At 45.3% G+C, this 23,777-nt stretch overlaps 1 protein-coding gene across 18 annotated transcripts in view; it reads right to left on the bottom strand.

Moving 5' to 3' along the window:
- The window catches only part of PHKA2 (phosphorylase kinase regulatory subunit alpha 2), a 72,150-nt gene that overhangs the window by 4,800 nt on the left and 43,573 nt on the right, over positions 1-23,777 (bottom strand). For 6 of the 18 annotated variants that reach the window (XM_081043883.1, XM_081043874.1, XM_081043869.1 and 3 more), the window contains 17 exons: positions 22,991-23,100; positions 22,152-22,296; positions 21,812-21,890; positions 18,727-18,896; positions 17,413-17,589; positions 14,032-14,120; positions 12,865-12,998; positions 12,289-12,445; positions 11,252-11,331; positions 10,737-10,969; positions 10,064-10,165; positions 7,786-7,904; positions 6,591-6,620; positions 5,121-5,174; positions 3,123-3,293; positions 1,048-1,101; positions 143-343 (listed from right to left, as the gene is read on the bottom strand). In XM_081043883.1, coding sequence (XP_080900009.1) covers positions 143-343; positions 1,048-1,101; positions 3,123-3,293; positions 5,121-5,174; positions 6,591-6,620; positions 7,786-7,904; positions 10,064-10,165; positions 10,737-10,969; positions 11,252-11,331; positions 12,289-12,445; positions 12,865-12,998; positions 14,032-14,120; positions 17,413-17,589; positions 18,727-18,896; positions 21,812-21,890; positions 22,152-22,296; positions 22,991-23,100 — 2,105 coding nt within the window. Of the gene's footprint in view, positions 1-142; positions 344-1,047; positions 1,102-3,122; positions 3,294-5,120; positions 5,175-6,164; positions 6,203-6,590; positions 6,621-7,785; positions 7,905-10,063; positions 10,166-10,736; positions 11,049-11,251; positions 11,332-12,288; positions 12,446-12,864; positions 12,999-14,031; positions 14,121-17,412; positions 17,590-18,726; positions 18,897-21,811; positions 21,891-22,151; positions 22,297-22,990; positions 23,101-23,777 lie in introns of those variants that run through there. The other 12 variants (XM_081043870.1, XM_081043875.1, XM_081043878.1 and 9 more) reach the window with 7 other exon arrangements.

The raw sequence follows: 23,777 nt of genomic DNA, 5'->3' as shown, positions 1-23,777 counted from the left end.
CATTTTCTTTGCTCGAGAACATTCTTTCCTATTGGACACAGAATCTCTAGCCTTGATAGAGATAAATGCCACCCAAGCTGGCTTCCCTACCTCTGTCCCCACCTCAGCTGTGGGGCAACTGGGCAGGCCCGGGCACACCCACCTGGTCCTGCAGGAACAGCTGGTTGGCCATCTGCACAATCTGGTCCACATGGATGATGCCCCCAATGCTGTTCATCTCCGTGTCCGAGAGCAGCGTCAGCACCATGATGGCCTCCACCAGCAGCTGCCGGTACTCGGGCTGGGGCACGCGGTTGAGCACCGACTCAACGTGGACAGCAAACTTGATCTCCTGTGGGGTCATCTGCCAAAGGGACCCGCAGCGGGTCAGGAGTGAGCCAGGATGGACGCAGTCCTGTGGGCAACCTGAGCGCAGCGCCCACTGGGCTCTGGGTTCAGCTTAAATGCTGCCTCCTGTCTGGCCACTGTTCTGATTCTGCCAGCAGGAATCTTCTAGAGCAGGCGGCAGATGGCTCTGCTCTGGGAGGCAGTCGGCCTTGTCCTAGCTTTATTTACCTATTACTGTGACTTCCAGGGGGAAGGGACCATTTCTTATTTATCTTTCTTCCTCATCATTCCTGTGGCATGTGGCATGGTGCCTGGGGCAGGGTAAAAACTAAAACATCAATTGGTAAAAGAATGACTAGGGGAAAAGAAACCAGGGAAGACGTCTGAGGTCAGTGGAAAGAGGGGCAGAGGAGACTGCACGTGGGCCCATGTCTGACATGCAGCTTTGCTCTTTTCTCTTAATAGGGTTCTATGGGGAAAATCTAAAGACCTTGACAGTCAGAAATACTGTTGCTGAGGAGAAAGACAAAAGGTGATGCTAATAAGTGCAGGAGAGAAACTTTGCAAAATTTGAGGGTTGAGTGGCTAAAAAGATCGGACCTATAAAATGGCCTGTCTGTATGTAAGAAGCTTCAAAGAAGCATGAGTGGTCAGAATCCACGAAATACAGCACTTGGTGAAAACGGTGGTAGGACAGCGTTTGAGTTTTTCCCATCGTACCTCTTGTGTCGTTGAGGACGGGAGCACATAACCATCGATGGAAAGACCATGGCACTGGAGACAGAATACACACATCACATTTCAGTCAGATTCCAGAATGTAATTGACAAGTATGCACACATACTCAAGTTGCTCTGCCTTGGAAACCTGCACGAGGGCCGGAACATGCCAGACTGTCATTTATTTTTAGAGAGCTGTTCTCACTGCCCACAGGCTGTTTTCGATGCAACAATTCTAGGGAAGCAGCAGGCATGTTTCAGATCTCGCGTGAACAATGCCCCAGGGAGCTGCTGGGTCCTCCTCTGTGGAAGCTCTACATTTCACTTGGCTGAGAGGCCTCATTTGGTACCACATAAAGGGAGATTTTCATGGCTCTTACTGGCGAAGTGTACTTCTGTGCCTTTGCAGGCATCTATTTTTGAGATTTCTATAATAAGCACCAATCACAAAAAGCTTGAGCACATGCACACCCATGTATATAAATATCAAGCGTCGACTCGATACAAAATGCTGCATTTTCATAAAAGTGTCTTGGTATTGAGCCAGTGGGAGTCCGGATGGAAGCGTGTGATGCCCCAGGAAGAGTGGGGAGATTTTCTAGGAACAGTTTGTTCTAATCTAATTGGCTGCCTTCTAAATCCCAGTGCCCTGGCCGGCAGCAGCTGCCCACCCCTGTCCCTGGGGGGCTGAGGATGGAGAGGCAGCAAACACTCGTGCCTCTTGACAAGAGGCGGAGAATGGAGAACCACGGGCCTTGGGGGGCTCTGAGGGCTCTGCTCGTGCATGGAGACTGAGAGCCAGCTGCATGAGGACAGGGACTGTGCTGACCTCCCCGTGCCCAGCCCGGTCAGGAAGGCAGTGGTCCCCACACAGCAGAGAGGCCACAGGCTCCCTACCAGGCCCTGCCACAGAAATACCGCAGCAGAGTGCTCTTGTGGCTTTGGAAAGGGGCTTGTCGTATTTGATGTTTGGGGTGACTTTTCTCTCCTCTCCTGCTGTGAAATAAGCTAACAAAACAGCTTATGAAAAAAAATCAGTCCTGCCCATGGTTTCTGGTTTGCACAGAAGCTTTGAACTGAGGCAGACTGTCCTTCTAGTGGGACCCAGGGAGACAAATGCTGCGGGGCTGATGTGGGAGGTGGACAGAATGTGGGTGCAGAGACCAACAGGTGATCGGGCTGGGCTCTCCCTTGCTCAGGTGCGTGCAGTGCCTTCTCTGGCTGTCACCTTACATGTTTCTGATGAGCTCTGTGGAGATTTTCACAGCCCCAGGGAGCCGGGAAATGCAGTCCTATCTGGTGGCCACAGGTGTAGTGGGCAGTTGGCTAAAGAGAGTGGGTTTCAGATCCCTGTTCTCTAGGTGGGGAAGCAGAGGCAGCCCAGGGCATGGGGGGCTTGTGCCTTCAGGGCACCTAGGACCCGGAGTCAGACTGGAAGCTCTCCATTGCTTTTTTTCCTCAAGACCTGATCATGTCGCTGAACGGCGTGGACGCCACGTGTGCCTGAACGTGCAGGAGCCTAAGGACTGGGGGCTGTTCTGGATCCTCTATGTCATGTTGTTTTCATCCAAAGCTTTCCCTACCTTCTCTGGTTCTTGTCTATCTTCTGACTTTTCTACGTTCCTAATATGTCAAAGGTGGTCCCACACAACCTGGCCTGCCACCTTATCTAACTTGCTGTGGTTCCAGCCAGTGGTTCTCAACCAGGGGTCATTTGCAGGTCAGGGAACACTTGGCAATATTTGGAGACATTTTTGGTTGTCATAACTGGGGGGGGGGGGATGCTACTGGCATCTAGTGGGTGGAGGCCAGAGATGCTGCCAAACGTCCCACAATGCACACGACAGTCCCCCACAGAAAAGAATTCCCCAGCCCCCTATGTCAGTGGTGCCAAGGTAGGGCAAGCCTGCTCTAGGCTGTGGGCTACCCAAGGTTGGGGGCTATGTGTTGGCTTGTTCTACAGCCACATGCTACTTGATGATACCTATCGGTGCCACCACACCCCACAGAGGGAGTAAGGGGGGTTGGTTCATTTCCCTGGGAGCGTGTGTCCCCCAGCCCCAAGACCAAGCTTACCTTCTGAAGGATCTTCCACACCTTCTGGTAGAATCCCACAGGCACCCTGTTGATGGCCCCATCCAGCCTCCTCCTGCGCAGCCACTGGCCCTGCCGCTCCCCCCAGCCAATGTGCTGCCCACCTGAGTCTGACGATGATGTGCCAGTGGGCGAGGACGGGGTGCTGGGCCTCTGCAAGACAGACAGCGCATGGCCTTCAGAAGCCTCAGAGCCGGTGCGGCAGAGTTGCTCTGGCGATCGAAAGACCAGATCGCCACCTGCCCCGAGAGGAACATGGTTCCTTCTTTCTACCTGGGCCGTTTCTTAAAGCTGGATTAACTCTGTCACGTACCAGTTTGGTTACTGAACTTGTTCCATGCACTCTGCCCGGCCCCACGACATAGTGCAGTAGCAAGGACCCCGACCTGACTGGGAGGCTGAAAAGGTACGGGTGTGGGCTCTGGGGTCACCTCAGAATCCCAGCTCAACAGTGGCTGCAGCAATCCCTCAGCCTGACAGTAGCTCTGGGTCTCATCTGCACAGGGCTGGGGGACACATTCGGACCGCTTCAGGGAGCTGGCCAGGGGCACTCATTGAATGAAGATGTAGGAAACCCCAAGAACGCACCCGGCTGGTGGTAAGTGCTCAGGGAGGTCAGCTGTCACTGCCAAGGCCTTCTCGTATTGCTGTGGGAGGGCCTAGAGAGAGCCACTGGGCTCTCGGAGGACATGAGTCCCCCAGAGGTACGGCAGGCCAGGGAGACAATGCCAAAGTGCCCACTTCCCTTCTGCAGTGCCACAGAGAAATGGTAGTCACCTTCTCACAGTGCAGGTGCCACAGAGAGCCCCATACATAACATGGGGTGGGGGAGGGTCTGGAGTGGCTGGAGATCCACATTTAGTAGTGGGGACCTCAGAGAGTATGGTATATCCACCGGTCCTTTTCCATCTGTTCTCTACTCTGCCTGTTTTCAGCACAGAGCTTTATCTTGATTGGGGGCAATGGCTGCCTCCAAGCCAGGAACACATGCTTTGCTGAGGAAAAGCTGAGAGGGCGTCATCTCCTGCTCACCTCCTCGCCTGAGGCTGGACTTGCCTCCATGAGGGAAGCGCTGGGGCAGGGCCAGTGGTTCTGCTCTGGTCTTGGCAGGCCCTACCACGATGGAGGCAGACGAGGCTCAGAGAGGCTCTCAGTGGGGGACTGGAGATCTGGCCCCAGCAGCAGGCCTGGTGCGGCCATGCTACAACCCCTCCCTGCAGCAAGGCTCCAGGCCTGCCTTCTTCCTATAGATGGGCTCTAAACGCATGGTCTCCAGGTGGGAAAGGGATAATGACCTTCATCCTTACACATTACCTTTCTTCTGGGCTACCTGGTAGTTTCATTTCTCAATGTGCACCATCAAATTTAAAGGTTTGAAAATGAAATCCAAATATTAAGCATACTAGCAGGGCAGGAGGCAGGAGTGTTCTCTATGGACTCATTGCGACTTCATCAGATCTTATTTTGAAAAGGCTGTTAGGCTGGGTTATTCCATTGGGCTCATTACTGCCATTTAAATATGGCAACAATTAGATACAAATAAAAGTAATTACAGCTGCACTCATCAATGACTCAGCTGGTTTTCTCCTCATTTCGGGAGGAAGATTCAGACTCGCCTCTGCAGTCGGAGCACCTCCTAATCATCCACTAGGTCTGAGGCCTCACGCCAAGCAGTGCATTATGAGTAGAGTGCTAATCGGCACGTGTGGGTAATAGTTCACCACTGTGGCTCAATACAGGCACAGAAAAGCTGCCTCAAAGTATCCGGGAGCTCCTGGCCAAACAAAGCTCAGTTCAAGAATTTCTCGGCTTTCTTTCTACACTCTCCTCATAATGGCAGTCAAATGAAAACACTGGAACCTGTTCAAATCTTTGGGAGTTAAAGATGAGGTGGGAGCACGAGAAGGGCAACAAGAAATCAAGTCACCACCACCAAGGAAGTGGCAGTAAGAAGGACAACGGTTGGGACGCATGGTTTACCATAGACTTGGAGCAATGTGCACTGCTGGACACGGCCTGGCTCACGGAAAAGAGCTACAAGACAAAGAGAGTCCATTCAGTCATATGCAGTGACACCAAAAGACGCAAACAGAGAGGAGTATAGAGCAGCATGGAGAACACCTGCGTAAAGAAGTTGCAGAGGATGGGGGCAGACAGAAGTCCTTACTCACCAACCAAGCAAACAGATCAGCAGGGCAGGGCAATGAACTTGGGAAATGCTCTTTCTCTCACTATGAAATGGTACCACATTCTAGTCATATGGGGAGGGTACCTCATCAAGTTACGACCCAATTGATTTTCCAAAGCCACAGCCATGAAATGCTAATCTTTTATGTTAAGAGTTGTGACAATCTACAGAGATCTGGCACCTATTGTCATTCAATAGATATTTGTTAAATGAACGAAGAAGATCAGGCTGATGACCTTTGGCCAGATAAGTATTTCTTCACCTAAAAATCTAGAATGCACCCTTATTTTGCGTGGGGATAGTGCCTGCGCACACACACGTACCCAGGCACGGTGTTCCTGCAAAAGTGAACAGACATCTAAAATGCCATGGCATCTATTAAATTTTGGATAGAGAAAATAGGTTTACTTGATGGAAGTGGCCAAATACAAAACTTGTACTGGCTAACTGAATCTCGACCCATCAAAGAAGAAAGGTGATCATTTTGTCCGCATAATATGAAAGGACGACATTAAATGGAGGCGCAGGGAACCACCCATATTCCCCCGCGGTCAGCCATCCTGAGGATGTGGGTAACCGGAGGAACGGTGCCATCAAGTGGCTGGCAAAGGAACATGTTTGGAAAGTCTGTTCTTTACTTGGAAAGAGCATAAGTTCAAATAAGAGAGCACGTGTGCTTTACGCTGGGACAACAGAGAGTCTGCATGTCATTATCCGAAACCTCTCCGCGCTCTCAGTCATCGAGACATTCAGTCATTAGGAACGCGACTCTAATTTTCTGGAGGAAGGAGGAGGCAGCATGGCACGAGCGTGATATAAAAGAACAGTAGCCTTACAGTTTTTCCTTCCAGGGTTAAGTCTCCAACCAGGCAATCTGGGGACAGAAATAGCAGTATTCTTTCTACCAATATAATCAATGACCACATCTTACTTTTCCCTACTTATTTTCCGTTTTTCTGAACAGAAACTCCTGCCGAGGCAGAGCTCGGGTCCATCTCTTTCACAAAGTATCCTGCAAAAGCCAAGAGTCTGATAAACGGATTTTATGTAAAGGCATGGGACAAGGCCATTTCTCCCGCTTTTAAATCCAGCACTCTGCCTATTCCAGCTGTGGAGACACCCCCACCCAAGCCTGTTTGATGGGAAGAACAGTTCTCCACGTGCTCACTCTCTATTCACAGCCTCACTTTCCACACTCAAGCCAGACAGAACATGAAGCACACACAGACAGTAAAGGATGAGACAAGACAGAGATGTTTCACCTGTTCATCAGCACTAAATCGTCTAGTCATCTGAAAGTAAAAATACATCAGGAAATAAACAAAAACCAGTTTCGAATAAAGGATGACTTGCTACTTCTCTCACCCTCTGGACAACCCAGGGAAGCATTGATCGGTCCAACTGCAGGTTGTGACCCATTAGCGCCTTGATCTAGTGGGTCATCATTTGAAATGGAGAAGAAAACCGAAGAGCACTTCTCACTGCAGCTCATGGGTAGAAGGAAACGCTACCTTGTTTCCCGGAAAAAAAGAACTTGCTGGACAATCAGCTCTAATGCATCTTTAGGAGCAAAAATTAGTATAAGACCGGGTCTTATTTTACTATAGAATTAATATAAGACCCGATATTACATTACATTATTATATTATATTATATTACATTACATTACATTACATTATATTATATATTATATTATATTATATTATATTATATTATATTATATTATATTATATATTACATTACTATCCCGGTCTTATAGTAAAATAAGACTGAGTCTTACATAATATAATGTAATGTAATATAACCTAATATAATATTGGGTCTTATATTAATTTTTGCTCCAAAAGATGCATTAGAGCTGATGGTCGGGCTAGGTCTTATTTTCGAGATCATGGTCAAGTCCTAGCATAGTACGAACACAGTAGGACTGCAAACCTGTTGACTTGCAGTGCTGTGGGGTCAGTTCAGAAGGAATTTATGTGAATTAAATAAAGGTGAACAAAGAAAAGAGATACCTGTGGCTGGTGAAAAATACAGGTATCATGAGCATTCCATTCTATTTCTGGATTCCTCTGCTATTTTATTTGAAGGACATATTTGATGAAGAGATGATATAGTTAGTTACTTTTTTACACAACTCTACTTTTTAAATGGCTGTGGCTCACTCGAAAGAGGTCTGGCAACAGGAAAACATGGGGAAGGGCATTTTTTGGAATGTTCATAGAACATGATACAGTTAAGGATGAGCACGTGTGGGGGCACGCGAGGGGCTCTGGGATATCTAGGTACAGACTATGTTCAGATTGCAGGACAGAAGGGATCTCACATCCTCTACAAAGAGAGCGGGCTTCACCCTGCATGCTCTGGGTTTCTATCACTTTCTGAGGTGAGCCCAGGTAGGAAAACCACTTCTCTCCTGGTATTGCTGCTGCTGCCACCGCCGAGAGCTCTTCTCACCTGTTTCATCTCACTCCTCAGCCTGTTAATGCCACTCCTCTCGGTTTTGGTGACTCCAGTATGTCCCACCTCATGGATGGAGATGGCAGGGCTGGACGTAGAGGAATGGATAGGCCGCACTAGAGGGGAAACACATGTGGTTCTTAGAAAGTGTACAGCATCCACCCTGAGTAATGAATACGTGTGATGTGTGTATTTTTATCCACATTTCCCTCCCCGACTCAATGTTAAACTCTTTAGAGGAGGCCTCATCTGCCCTGGCCAGTGCTGTTTCCAGCACCTGGAACTGTATCTGTTACACAGCCCGGGCTCAATATGCGTTCGAGTGAACGAATGAGCATGAACATTGCTTAAGCAGAAAACACCGACTGGCCATAAACCGTTTCATGAATTGGATATTTTTAAAAGTAATTTTTTTACTTCTCCAAAAGCACACCTTCCTTGTAGAAAACAGGCCACCCAAATTAAGGGGCTTTGGGGCTAGAGAGGGAAGCCCTGGGAGAACAAGCCAACCAAAGGCTGGAGGTGGAGAGACGTGGCTGCCTGATGGTTGGGGCGCTGCTGCCATCACAGAAGGGGCAAGGAGGCCTCCATCACCTCACTTCCAACCTGCTGCAGCAGCCTCGGGACTCCCACCTATCTGTGGCCGTGCCCCCACTAATCGGTTCTCCGTGCTGTGGTCACAGTGATTGTTCTAAAAGGCAAGTGTGATCATGTCACTGCCCACTTGGAATCCTTCCAGGCCTAGCTCTGTCCCCACTGCCCAGCACATCCTTCCCTTCTGCAGGCCCACCTCAAAGGTCACGTCCTCAGGCAGCATCCCCTATACACCCCACTCTCCTCCCCCAACCCACCCCTGAAGCCATGGGAGTGGAGGAATAGAAAAAATAAGGAGCCAGGGGCCACTCACATGTAAAGGACAGCAGAGAGGGAGGAACCCACAAAGGAAACGCAGTGATTAGCCGGAGAGGGAGGAGGGACACCAGGAAAGTGGAAAACAGACGCCAAAGGGGTCTGGGACTCTACAGTGGGGCCTGCATGGGGTGAGAACTAGCTTGAAATATTATCTCAGACATGTCAAGGTTTAATCAAAATTCTAAGACAATTTGAGTTTCCAAATTTATAAAAATTGGACAATTACAAAGGACAATGAACAAATGATGTTATCTGTCCAGAGACAGGACCTCCTCTGGCCTTGCTTGCAATTAGACATACTTATGGCTTTCAAGTGACATTATTCTGTTCCTAGTTTTGTAAGCATCTATGGCTTTATATCTAATAACAAATTTTTAGTAATTATCTGTGTCCAAGCATGTACGTCATTTTGATGAGCAGAACACATTAAATATTTATCTTGTATATTTACATTTCAAGGACTGAGCATTTGAAAGAACTGAAAGTTACTTTTGGAAAAAGATCTTGAGCAGTCCTCCTTTAGGAAAGGAGAAAAGCCACGCAAACCCATCTGATTGCATGATGCGTCTTTGTTAGCGGGCTGGTGCACACCCTGGGGGACAAACATGAAGTACCCAATGTCCTTCTTATTAAATAAAAAGAATGACAGCCCACACTGCATTTTTCTGGCTTCAGGAAATAAATTCACAAATGCGTCTGCAAATCATTCATTTTGCTTTATCATGAGGAGAAATGATAATTGCTTTAATTATAATTAGGGAGCATTTGAGAACAGAATTCCACCAGGAGTTGGGTGATTATACTTCCTAGCACTGCAAACAGGGTTCCGGTACAGAGAAACACTGAGCAGGCCACACAGGGACAAAGCAAACTGACTCAGCAAGAGGTGCTGTGAGGTTGCAGAGGGCTCTTCTCCTGCCCCATGAAGGGGACCAGGATCTGGTGGAGGACATTTCCGCCTAAACCAAAGGCGGGCACAGGTGATTGGAAAAGACAGCCCTTCCATCCTGACTCCCTAGTCACCTCACCCCTCCTAACACTGGTGCACAAGTGATAGTACCTGGATCTGGCAGAAGGAGGAAGGCAGCAGGCCAGGGTGCAGAGGTGTGCACACCATGCCCACGTGCGGTCACAGCTCTCCCGGTAAGTCAAGGAGGGTCACAGAGCCTGACAAGTTGGAGCCTTGCACCTAGGACTCTGTCCATCTTGGTAAAGCAGGAACCTTACCCTCATACAATATGTCCCGAATCGCAATTAGTGATGTCGATTTGTATATAAATGAAGCACTAACAGGTGACTCTGGGACACATCCATCAGGCCCTCTTGTCCCCTCCCCACAGAGGTAAAATGAGCGTTTACTTACTGCTTCTTTCAACGCCAAACTCTTTTCCACTCAGAATATGATGCAGAAGATTTTTCATATCAAAAGGGCTGAGGTTCATCAAACTTTCAGAAGCTTCCTCTCCTAGAAACAAATATCCTGTAAGTGTCCCAGACACAGGGCTCATAACAGGTGAAGGTAGAGTTGGGTGGGCCTTGGGGAGGTGACAGAGGACGCTGGGGCGGGTCTCCCTGCTCAGGATTACCTCACCACTGCTTCAGGGCTGACATGTACTGATCCTTGGTGATTCTAAATGCTACTGTTGAAATTGTGTGTTTTATTAGCTCTCAGATGCATCTTTTTCCCACTGTGATGATCCCAGTGCTGGAACACATCTTGCAGCTGATTTACACATTTCAATTGGTAGGATTTCTCCCAGTGGAGGTGTGATTAAATGGGGGAGGACATCTCCTGCAAGGAGCTACAGTAAGGAGGGCAGAAGATTCCAGTGCCTCATTCTCCCTGACATGAAATTCAGCACCCTGGGCTGGATGGCCTGGCGAACTGACATGTAAATGAGAGAACCTGGGAAAGCGGAAGCACGCTCAAAGGCTCGGAAGCCCAGGTTCCAGAGTACTTGCGTGGGGCTCCCAGGGTGGGTAAAGGGCTTGGGGAGGCTCAGCGAGCCTCTGGAGCGTCTGCGCACGCTCCGTACCTGAACAATTCAGGCTCCGCGCCAGCTCTGTGGCCATCACCTGAATGATGAGCCCAATCCGGAGTCTGAGCATCTCCACGAAGAGGCTGGGCTGTGCCCGGACGTACATCGCCAAGTACACCACAATCTCCTGACGCACACACACGGACACAAGTGTTTCAGATACCGCGTGGTGGCAGAGTCCCCCGTAGCCCGGAGAAGGCCGCGGCCCTGCCCCTCTCCGGCCAGCTGACCTGTGTGAGGACAGCAATGCTGATGTCCTGCCCGCTGGCTTCGTAGATGAGTTTTGTGAGCTCCTCGGGGGGAAGGGGCCTAGGGAGAAGCATCAGGACACAAATACCATGAAAGATGCCTGAGTGGTGCCTCCCTGCCCTCAGTGGAAGATGCTTATTTTCCTGCTGGAAGTTCCAGAGTGACAGTGACTTTAAAAAGACCCTCTTTCTGAACAGTGGATGGAACCGATGTTTTCCCCGCGCCACCCTCTCCAACCTGAGGCCCCCAGGTTGAAGACTTACGCAGAGATGATCTTCTCCCGGGGCTCGGGCGGTAGGCCCACTGTGAGCTGCTTCTGGTGTGAGAGTAGGTCTGTGCAGGCCTACTCATTCAGGAGAAATAGTGATGGAGAGAGACAGAGGGAGAGGGAAAGGGAGAAGGAGATGGGGACAGGGAGGGAGATGGAAAAATGGAAGGAGAGAGGGAAAGAGGGAAAAATGGAGGGAGAGACGGAAAGAGGGAAAAGGGGAGAGAGAGGGAGTGAGGGAGGGAGAGAGGATGAGAGAGGAAAGAAGGGAGGGGGAGAGGGAGATTAGCAAAGCCAAAGGGGAAGGGTACTGCCAATAAGATCATAAATTTACCTTTACAAACTTTATGGCCCATGTTTCCATTTATTAGAAAAATTCATACATAGACCCCAGACTGAGCAACCTGGGCAGGGCTGAGCCCCCTTGATCTTTGTGTCTCCAAAATGTGGCCCCGGGACCAACTCTGCAAGGCCCATTAGTGGGTATTTAGTGGCCATCCACTGTAGCAAACACATTGGATTCCCTGATATGCCACAAAGGAGATGGGCTGTCATGAGTCCCAAGATACCGATATTAAGGGTTAATGACTATATTATAGTCCTAAATTATCAGTTTCCCCATTATTCACATATAATAAATACTATCACCTTACTATAACAATGAACTTTAATGTCTTAGAAAGTGGTTCTGGATTTTTGCAGGGCTTTAGGGTTACAATATTAATGATGATTATACTGTGGGTATACAGAAATAAGAGAGCTCTACTTAAGAGGGTGCCACAGAGCATTTTTGTTTTATTTATTGGGAAACCTTTATCTGCAGCTAAGAGGAACAAAACTAATCCACTTCAATTTCGTTTCCTCTGCTCATCTTTCAAGAGCAGTGGGAGGCTGGGAGAGAGGGCCACTTCATCTATATATTAAATAACTGCTTTCCTTCACAAAGAAGGGGTGCTTGTCTCCAGCTTTCGTAACAGGAAGAGGGCATGGGGCTAGAAAGGACAGACAGACAGCCCGCACAGTGGCTCTGACCTCAGCCAGCACCTCCACTTTCTTCCTGAGCAGGCCAGAGATGTAGCGAATCAAACCCCACTCCTGGTTCAGGCCGGCTTTCCCGTAGAGCTCACTGAGGAGGTTGTGAACAGTCACACCATGCTGTCCGGAGAGATTCGTGTCCCAGCTGGGGCCCCTGTCAAGAGATAGAAAACCCCAGAAGTAAGGCCCGGAACGTTTGCAGGCCAGATTCTCTTGCAGCAGAGCTCACTTGGCAGGGAGAGCAATGAATCACGGAGCACTCTGCCAAGTGCTTGGGCCCGCCCAGGGCCTCCGAGTCTCAGGAGAGGGTTGTGTCTTAGCAAAACATCCCTTCTGTCTATTTGAAACAGAAGCCTAACATCAGGAAATGGTGAGAGCCTGGCCTCACCCAGCCTTCTCGTCCAGGGAGGCCAGCCTGAGTGGGCAGAGAAGAGGATGGAAGTCTGTTCGTGGTGATCCTGGGTAATGCGGGTAAATATCACCATAACCTGCCTTACTGTAAGCCCAGGAAGACTAGGGCACAGAGTCCAGGAGGATGGGGAAAGCTTGGCCTAGTGAAGACCAGAAACTTACTTTATTACATACAGAATGTACAGAATGTCTGCTTGGTCCTGTAGGTTCGAACAATCTTTCAGCTGCTCGACCAGCTTCTCACAGTCCACATCACCATGGTCGTCTCTGGGCCACTGGAAGTCATCTTCGGGGGTCTGGCCACACAAAAGCCAAAAGCCAGGGGACAAGAGGATGAACATTCAAACTGTCAGAAGATTGGAAAGTGACACACCAACCTGGGGTCTTGGAACTCCCACTGTGCTGTGCTCCAGGGTTTCAATGGATCTTTTGTACTTTTTTTTATTTACATGCTTTACTATTTTTCGTCAGTGAATCACTGTGTTAGTCAATGTTTGCAAAAGACTGGACTGAATAGGTTAAAATATGTTTAAGTTTTATTTATGCAAAGTTCAAAAACAGCCCAAACTAAGCCCTGATGTTAGAGCTTCTGCTAGCAGTCACCTTTGGAGTGAAAGGGGAAGAAGCTACTGGGAGGGGAACAAAGGGTGGCTGGTCGTTTACCTGCGTCTTCTGGCTCCGTGACAAGCCATTGAGCTCAATTCTTATACTTCGTATACCTTTCCCTACATATGTCATACTTCAATAAAATATTTTTTTGAAAACAAAGCAAAACACAAAAAGTATGGGAGGTTTAAACAACCTAAAATTGAGGTTAGGTAAAAATATTCTCCAATTGATGCTGAATCTCTATTCATGTGAGATAAAATCAAGGGGGACTGCTGGATAAAAATAACAAATTATGGGAACCACTGGGGAATACCCCCAAATTCTTCTCCTGAGGAATTTTCTTCCAGTTTTGTATGCTACTCTGCAAGTAGCCTGGTCTTGGCTGGCTGGCACAGACAGGACAGGGCTATGCAGTGAGCTAGCTTATTTCCTCTAGTGTGACACAGATTCTGATGAGTTGGCAGAAAGTCAGTAGCCTTTTCCTACATGTAAAACATAAAGGTTTGCATCAAATTCAGTGTACAAACTGACACAAAGTAGATTCCAGACAACTAAGTGAGTGGGTTCACACTGAAACCCAGAACTCCTAATCCTAAAAGTCCTAGATATCAAGTAATAGGCCTTTTTTTTTTTTTAGTTTAACCACTTAAAAGAGTTCTTGAGATTACACCAGCATCAAAAAACATCACACTTAAAAAAAAGTGATTCTAAATGCTTTACCTTTTTTAGGAGTGGCTCAGTGGAATCAACAAGATTTAATGATTTACGGTGGGCGCTTAGAACGTGAGTTGGCAAAGTCATGGGAACAACTGGAAAACAAAAGAAACGAGAGAACTCTTGAGGAGGAGGAAGGATAAAATACTTCTTTTAAGAGGTACAGGGGCTGCTCCTTGTTCAATACAAACCAACTAAAGGAATGACTATTTAGTTTAATTAATTTCAACAAGAATTTATCATGTAACTACATCATGTGCTAAATGTGGAAACAAATGAGCAGGATGTGGATCTTGCTTTAAGGAGCCGAATTTCAATTTTTTCCTCCTGGGATTCAGGGAAAATTACATAGCATCTTAGGACTGGAAGAGTCTTAGAAACGATTGAGCTGGTAGACCATTTGTCCATGGTCACTGGCCTTCTCATAATCAAGGTGTCTGGACTTCCTGTCCAGTATGCATTTTACTTTGCCACTGCCAGGTATTAGGGCTTCTGTTTTTTAACCATCTTTGGATGTTATCATTATTAATATTTACTCATTCAGCCATCTGTGTCTTCCAGGCTATATCATATCATCTTGGGAAAATAGGAAGTTTTCAAGGTAAAGATGAGGCATATTTAAAAGGTATTTATAGACCTCCAGGTTACACTAGTGAATTAAACATATATTTTAATTTTACTTCTGCTCAGACCCCCACTAACACTATAGGAAAAAAAAAACTGGAAAAAAATACAAATCCTCAAGAATAGGGAAAAGCAGGAAAGAAGACAATAGTAATAACATTTTGGAAGTGGGAAAGCTGATAGTCAAAAGATAACTGATTTAGTTGAACAAGGCAACCAAACCCCAAGTCTGCAGTGGGGAAAACCAAAAACCAGTCAGATTTACATCAGAGAATCCTTAGAAGTCTCAAGAGCTTAGTATACTACGTACCTCTGGAACTGGGGGGTCTAATGGGATTATTAAAATAAGGAAGACTGGGGAGAAGCTGTGTGAGAAGCAGTGAGCTCCCTAGATGTCTTTCTCAATTCCACACATCTTGGCAACTGCCTTGTTCCCCCTGACAAGAGACTAGAAGGTCTCTCTGAAGAGGGTTAAAAGTGGGGAGGTGTCTTTGGAGTGGGGGCTGGCCGGCATGTCTGAAGGCCTGAGTATATTCCGTAGGTGGAATAAGTGATTGTATAGATCCAGGCAACTAGCCCCTTACCTGTCTAAAAGGAGACTGTAGAGTATCTGTGGGAAATCTGCCTAGCCTACACCCATAAACCCAACAGGCCCCACCTATACACTTGGAGATTCTTATGTATGAGCAGATAACCAAAGGACAACCTGCATTACAGGAAAGACTCTAATGTGGAAGATAGAAACCAAAACAAACAAGAAAAATCGACTTGGGGAAAATGGAAACCATTTAGGTAGAAGAAAATGTAAAAACAAACAAAACCAAAAAAACCCTGCCATTAATATTCTTAGAGTAATAAGAAATTATGTTGGATGCATGACACAGAATGAATACAATTCAGAGAACAAAGATTTAAAACATGATAGCAAAAGTGAAAAAACTAAGGGGGTGTAACAAAAAGTTGAAGCAACTGCCCTCAGAACAGAGCAAAAGACAAAGAAATGGAAGACAGAGACGAGAAATGATAAAGATTTCTCCAGGAGGTCAACATTGGAATCATAGTGTACCAGAAAGAGAGAACAGAGAAAATGTAGGGAAGGAAATGAGTCACAAAATTTTTCAGAAAAACTTTACAGGACTGAGAAACATAAACTTCGAAATTGAAAAGGCCCACTGAGTACCCAACACTGTGGAGAAAAATACACTCAGATCAAGGCACATCACTGAAATTTCCGAACCTGGGAGCAGAGACTAGCCTAAAAACTTCAAAAGAGAAAAACAGTTTATATTTGAAGGGTCAAAAATCAGAATGGGTTTAGATTTCTCAACAGCAACACTGATCGTAAGAAGACAATGAAGGAATGCTTTCAAAATTCTAAAGAAAAATTCACTTTCAATCTGTAATTCTATATCCACCTAAACTCTCAAAGGGATATAGAATAGTTGTAGATATTTTCAGACTTGCAAGGTTTCAACAATTTTACCTACCACGTACTGTTCCTCAGGCAGCTACTGGTATCTCCCACCAAAATAAGAGAGGAAGCTGAGAAAGGAAAAGTTGAGACACAGAAAGCAGGAGAGTCAACATAGGAGACAAGGGAATCTCAAGGAACTCTCCAGGATGATGGTGAATGAAGATCCTAGGATAAAATCTACACCCTGGACATGGAGGGTAAGTAGGCCATAGGGGGCAGTGAACTTCAGAAACAAGCAAGTTGAGGGCTGTCATCACCATGCCCTCCTCCATTGCACTTTTTTTTTTTTTAAACAACAACAACAAAAAGAAACAAAAAAACAAACAACTCACTGAAACTATTCTAGAATGTATTCCACCAAAGGAATAAGTTGAGAAACGGGAACATGCCAGATTCAGGAAACAGGGAATCCAACTAAAGAGATAAGCAAAGGAGATTCCAAGGGTTACGGTAAAGAGAAGTCCCATGATGCCAGATATGCAACAGGGCTAGAGCTCAATCAGCCAGACAGAGGGAGACTTGTGGATGCTAAGAAAAGTAGCAGAAGGAGAACTGACTCTGGGTAGTGAGCACACCATGGGGTAATATCTAGAGCATGTATTACAGAATTGTACACTTGAAACCTATGTAATTTTACTAACCGTTGTCACCCCAATAATTGTTAATAAAAAAAAAATCCAAAAAAGAAAAAGTAGTGGAACCGAGAGATTCCTGGACATGATTGACCTTGTAGAAGTTTGTATTGCAAGGCCATTGGAAGGTGTAAAAAGGAAACAAGGCAAATTAAAGGCGCAACTGTTAGCTTTAGAAAAAACAAAAAGTAAAAATGATAATATAATCACAGTATACTATAATGCTCAGTTGGGATAATATTTGCATACATACAATAATATAAAGAGTGAGTACCGATCTAACTAAACTTTAATACAATTGCATCGGCAGGTTAGGGGAAGAGAAGCAGAGGAGTGGTGATTTAAGACAGCTAAATCCTCGCCCCATAAGAGAAAGTCAGCAGATACTGAATAAAGTCAACGCGTCAAAAGACAGCAGTATACACACACATTGTTTTAGAAATATGGAGCTATGTAAATGCCAGAAGAAACAAATAAATTGAAAGTGGTTATCTCTAAGTAGAAGGACTGAGGAGTAGTGGGAAGAGGAGGGGTGAGGCAGGAAACATCTGCACTTTGTTGTCTTTTAGGATTCTTTGACTTTTAAATTATGCTCATGCATTACATTGATAAAAGAAGTTATTTATTTTAACAGGCAGAAAAGAGTTAATAACGTACATGGAATTTCCAAACCCTTTGCTTTTGCCATCAAGGAAAGTATATTCCGAGTAGAGTGGACGGCACTGAAAACGTGGCTGTCTTCTGAAGTCTTCTTACAAAGAGGGGGCAGATAGCACTTCAACGATGTGCTTTGCAGGAGGTGGTTGATATACTGGTCAAGTTCGTCCTGGCTTTCTGTAATTGGACAAGCAAGCAAAAAAGCCAATGAAAACAAACTGCAGAAACATTCTAAAGGCACAACAGTGATTGTGTGTAGTAAGCAGCACTGAGTAAATTTAGTGAAAGATAACATTTTGATACAGATATTTGCACTGTATGTATTTATAAAGTTAATGTTTGGAAAAACATCCTAGAAAGAGGAAATACAGGTCAAGATAATGTTTATTCTGTATTTCCCCGAAAACAAGACCTAGCTGGACAGTCAGCTCTAATGTGTCTTTTGGAGCAAAAATTAATATAAGACCCGGTGTTATGTTACGTTACGTTATGTTATGTTATATTAAACCCAGTCTTATATTATAGTAAAATAAGACCAGGTCTTATATTAATTTTTGCTCCAAAAGACGCAGTAGAGCTGGTTATCTGGCTAGGTCTTGTTTTCGGGGAAACACGGAATCACATCATCGCCAGATAAACTGAATATGTAAGATAACCTGGGGCCAGCAGCTAACATCTGGTCTTTTTGTTTTAATTTCTCATGAATGAACTAAACATTATGGAACCTCTAGCCCCAATCCCAAGTATTATCTAAAAGTAAAAAACAGGTCACTTCAACCAAAAACCTTATCAGTTTGAGAAATGTTATATATAGGATTTCAGCACTCATATCCAGATCATTCGACCATTCCTTTGAAAATTGAAGCAGTGTGTTTCTGTCCTTAGAATATATTTTGTGAAAAGTGCTCATTACTGAAACTCTTTGTCCCTCTAGGTTTAAAAAAGCCCCACTTTTGCAGCTTAGGCTTTTAAATTGGCATTTTATTCACTTTAAGGTGTGCAAGTTTCCAAAGCCTCTTTTTTGTTATGTTAATTACCCGTCATTTTCTGTGCTTAAGTCTTAGGGCAATTTTTTTTTAACTTTTATTTATTTTAAGCGTGTTTTTCCAGGACCCATCAGCTCCAAGTCAAGTAGTTGTTTCAATCTAATTGTGGAGGGGGCAGCTCACAGTGGCCCATGCGGGGATTGAACAGGCAATTCTGGTGCTCTAATCAACTGAGCTAACCGGCGGCTGCTCATTAGGGCAATTTTATAACAATGCCAAAGTTTCAATAAATTCAATGAACTGCCTGCAAAGGCATTCCCAGCTATACCTTGATTTATGGTGTCTTCCAAATATCCTCCCAAATCTGAATTGCTGTCAGGACTGAAGCTTCCTTCGCTAGCATCATCAAACAACTTCTCACCACAATCTGGATCCAGGAAGGTCAGATACGTGTAGAAAGACGTGGTGAGAAATTCCGAAAGGCTCCCTAATTTTACTCTGCCAAGGAAACACTGTGTTAGAGACATAGGTGCATGTGGACAAACTTCCACTATGAATCATGGAGAGACTTTTCAACAACCAGGTGGCGCTTCTGCCAGGATCAATAAATACGTCACAGCAGTAGTCAGCCAAGAAATTAAAATGAAAATTCAATAGCAAGTATAAAGTGCAAGCACACAGAATATTAAAAGCCAAAAAGGAATCACGCTGATTTTTTACTTCCAAACCCAACACAAATAGAAATCTATTTTACTGAACCAACCAAAGTTTTACAAAACATATTGAGCGAACCACTTTAAACCAGAACCAAGTGTTCGGTTTTTGGGTTTTTTTTTTTTTTTTTTGCTCTAACACGACTGGACCAGAACAAAACCATAAGCAACAATTCTCTGGGTGCATTTGTACCATTGTTTATGAGTCCCTACCACGGTCACATAGGTGCAGGTTGGCAGTCTCAGAGCCCAAGCTCTCTCTAGAAGAAATGTGATTAGTGGGCCATCCCCTGACTGTAGCAGACGTCTAGAGTGGCCCTAGTATATTATCAGGCTGGGCAAAGTTCCACTGAAAACTGGGAGCTGGGTGTGGCAGTGTGGGGTCCCACTACAAAGCCAGCAGCCTATGAGTTCTACAGAACTGGTCCATCTCCAGGTTTGGGGAGCATGGGGAATGTCCATCCTACAAAAAGACAGCCTGCTCTGTGCGCTTCTTAAAATGTTAGTTCTGGAGGCAGAAATGGCTGAGAGAAACGTTTAAGGAGCAAACTGAAGCGTGGATTGCAAATGAATTCATAGGTGCTATAGTTTCAACGGGCAAATGGCCTCAGGGAAAGAAAAACCTTTCCTTCGTAAAGTAATAACTTTCCCCACCTAGAGCTCTTATGGCCAGGTCTAGTGATGGTTTTGCCCTGAGGTTGGGGAACAGGAGCAGGTGAGGTACAGCATGGAAAAAAGACAATGAAAAGTTTCCCTTTGGTGAAGTTCAAAGGAGTCAGGTCAAAGGCAGTAATTTAAAAAGGCTTTTGATAGCAAGCTACCCGAGGTTAGTCCACGGGGGGGAGAGACTGGCATCTAGAGTGAGTTCAGTTTTTTAAAGACCCTCCGATCTAAAGAAAAATCAGATTCAATTGTTAACTATCAAGAACTTAGTAGGAAAGGTAGCGAATGGAGCTTAGGCATTCCTGTTTCGTTCCCTGGTTCTCTGAATCGTCGTAGTACTCTATGAACGGAGGCCCTCCTGATTCCTGTAAGCCCTCAGCCAGCTCCACATGGCTGTTAGAGCCTGGTTTCTGGATTCACACAGACCTTCTGCACCTGTTCGTCTTGTGACCTGCTCTCTGAGGCTCCGGCTCCTTGTCTGTAAAATGGGTTTACAGCCCACGGGGCAAAGTGAAGACTAAGCAACAAAGCAACAAAGTATACACTGCAAGTGCTCAATGAACTGCAGTGTCCTTACGACAGTGATTAGATTTCAATTAAAGAGTTTATTTTGACAGTTAATGATGGGCATATGGTATTTTCCCTCGGTTATGATGCCATACACCAGGTGGTAACTTATCCAAACTGGAGGCGAAATGTATGAATGTGGGTGCCAAACGCAGTTATGGCGCTAGTGCTGCAAATGTAGATGGCAAAATGCTGGGGATGGTCTTGCTGACACTCCTGAGAGAGGTGAGGAGAAGCTTGAAGAGATGGTCACTTCCAGTCTATAACAAATCCCACAGCAAGCTCTGGGAGCAGCACTTAGAAATACAGTGACTCTACCCTGAGGACATCAGGGCTACCTGAAATAAGCCAGTCACAAAAAGGCAAATACTGGATGAGTCCTCTTAGATGAGATGCCTAGAGACAGAAAGTAGAATGGTAATGGTGGTTGCCAGGGGCTGAGGCCAGGGGGAAAGAGAGTTGTTTAATGGGTATAGAGTTTCAGTTTTGCAAGATGAAAGAGATCTGGAGATCAGCTGCAAAGCAATGTGAATGTAAGTAACACTTCTGAACTGTATACTTAAGAATAATTTTTTATTCTTAAGTAAAAATTGTGGTAAATTTTATGTGTAATTTACCACAATGAAAAAAAAAAATTCCTGTGGCAGCAGGGTCCCTAGTATAGGAGGACGTGAGAAGAAGTGCTGACTTCCAGGCCCAAACACTTTTAGCAACTGGCATTCCACCAGGGACCAAATGGAAGCCTCCCTGAACCCGGGAAAGGCTATACCTCACTAGGGGCTGGCTGCACAGCAAGGTTCTCCTGGGGCCCTTTTGGCATATTCCAGGGAATTCAGAGAGATCAGGGCACAGCTGCTACAGAGAAAACCTCTGCCTTGTGACAGTCAGAGGGTACAAAAACGGAAGGGGTTTTCCTGGGTGGCGAGCCGCCTATCACTCCAGGTGCTAACCATACGTAACACCTGGGGCTGCACCCTGGAATGGGTATCACTCCACTGAGAATGAGGGGATGGTGGTATAGACTGGCCCACTCAGGTGCTCTGCTCTGAGAAACACTAAAGAATTTATGAAGTTCTATGAATTATTCTTAAGGTGATAACACTCATGTGAATTCAAGGAACATTTATTGAGCACCTGCTGGATTCTAGGCACTGGGTGTTTTCTTATGCCTTTTACTAGAAACAGACACAGCATTCCATAAACGCCACTTCAGAGAAATTGATATGTTCACCTCTCTATGCCCCAGGCCTCTTGGCGTCTGTAAAAGCTTCACTAATACCCACTGAATGCTACTTTAGAGATGACTCCAGTTTCACATGGGTGACTGGATTAGTACAATTTTAACTTCCTTTTTTACTCTACAGCGCCATGCTTCTGTGTTCAGCAATGGATATGAAAAATGGGAGAAGGGCAGCAAAAGACTTTAAGAAATGTCAATGTTGCTCTTCTTTTAAACAAGTCATAAATTACCTAGCTCCTCCAAAATATCCATCCTCTAGTTTTCTAATTGTAGAAAGCACTGCAGGATGAATATCTGAGCCATCATTTGCTAAGGGGGGGAGAAAAAAAGATGAATTAGTTTACTTAATCCAGGAGTACTTTTTTTTTGGGGGGGGCATGCATTGAAATGTTTTTATCCACACATTCTAATGAAAATACATATTGATAGAAGATTCCCGAGCTAAGAAATTGAACTCCTGAGAACTCCCTTCAGTACTTAGCTCTGTCCAGGGGATTCATTTAAAACATTTTGAAAAAGGCCCAAATCAACAGTAGGACATGAATCAGGCAGACAGATATGTGGAGTTACTGAGCATGGTGTGGGTGATGGGGAAGGTGAGCGTGGGTCTGCCCGTCATCCGCCAGCAAGTGCACAGGTAGGCCAGCTCGATCCTCAGCATTTCCACGATCATCTCGTTGTCCAAGGCCAGGTAGAAGTGATGCTGGTCAGTGAACTGCAAGTCAGAACAGGCCAGGTAAAAGGCTATCCTTCATTTCCTTCAACACAATGCCAGCTGTCATTCACGGCAGCACTAATCCTTGTGTTATGTTTCCACAGAAGAGGCTCAATCCTGGCTGTAATCCGCCCATTATGCGGCTCTCCTTGCAATCAGACAAATCGACTTGTCGCCTGCCCAGGAGCCGTGGAAAGGAAAGGAACACAGCTAGATCTATTTACAGCTAGCTCCTCAGCTGGGGATTTAAGCACCTGGCCCAACACCGCTGTCTCCTAAAGGAAATCAATAACTCCTTAATTCGTACTCCTCCAGGGCTGCGGGGCTCAGAGAAGCTTTCCAAGTGAGGGCACTGAGAGCAGGTGAGATGGGGAGACTGTGTTTACCTGATTGATGGCCTGGTTAATATGAACTAAAGGCACTGTGGCCTAATGTCGATGAAAATCAAACTGTTCTCCTGGCCTCTGGACTATTCCATGTTCAGTCCATGCTCTGGTTTGAAATTTGTTATGAAAAGTAATCACTCATAAGATTTAAGCGAGCAGTGTGGGTTAGGGTGAAAAAGAGCAACTTGGGGCTACTAACCCATGACATATGCATGCATATTCTGCCAAATTCAAAGGGGCTCACCAGACGGAAAAGACACCTTAATGAAAGGATGCTTGTTGGTTTGCTACTGGCCTGTTGCTCTCACCTGGGGTGTGAAAGTAAAGATTTGGTTCCTAATCACATATAGTTTAGATGTTCCAAGGACGCCAATGTGCCGATATGGTCGCCCACTCAATTTCATATTCTTATTCCGTCCTATTTGAAAAATTAAAGAGAAATGGGAGTTAAAGCAAATACAGGAACATCTAATCCAAGTGACTTTGGGTAACACTGAACTTATTTTTATGTTAAACAACTCACTGTGGGTTTTTGTTTTTAAATACTATCGTCCTTCTTTAAATGGGATAGGGACGAATTAAAAGCGAATCACGCCCCCTTCTTTTAATGCATGTATATGAACAGCACCCGGTTCAACATTTACTATGTTTCCCCGAAAATAAGACCTAGCCGACCATCAGCTCTAATGCGTCTTTTGGAGCAAAAAGTAATATAAGACCAGGTCTTATTTTAATGTCTTATATTAAAATAAGACCCGATCTTATATAATATAAAACCCAGTATAATACAATACAATATAATATAACATAATATAATGTAATAAAATATAATAATATAATACCGGATCTCATATTAATTTTTTCTCCAAAAGACGCATTAGAGCTGATGGTCTGGCTAGGTCCTATTTTCAGGGAAACACGGTATATGGAATAAAACTATTAAAATGACTTTATTAACATTTACTTTTAATTTATTTCATATTGAGCCATAATACTAAACAAAGTCAGATTTTAGAAAAAGTAAAGAGAACCCTCTCCCATTGTAATGGGTAAATGAGCATTTTCTGAGACTACAGATAAAAATTACAAACATTA

This window comes from Rhinolophus hipposideros (genome assembly GCF_964194185.1).
Source record: "Rhinolophus hipposideros genome assembly, chromosome: X".
NCBI classification, from domain to species: Eukaryota; Metazoa; Chordata; class Mammalia; order Chiroptera; family Rhinolophidae; genus Rhinolophus; species Rhinolophus hipposideros.
This window is presented reverse-complemented; position numbering and strand designations above follow the sequence as displayed.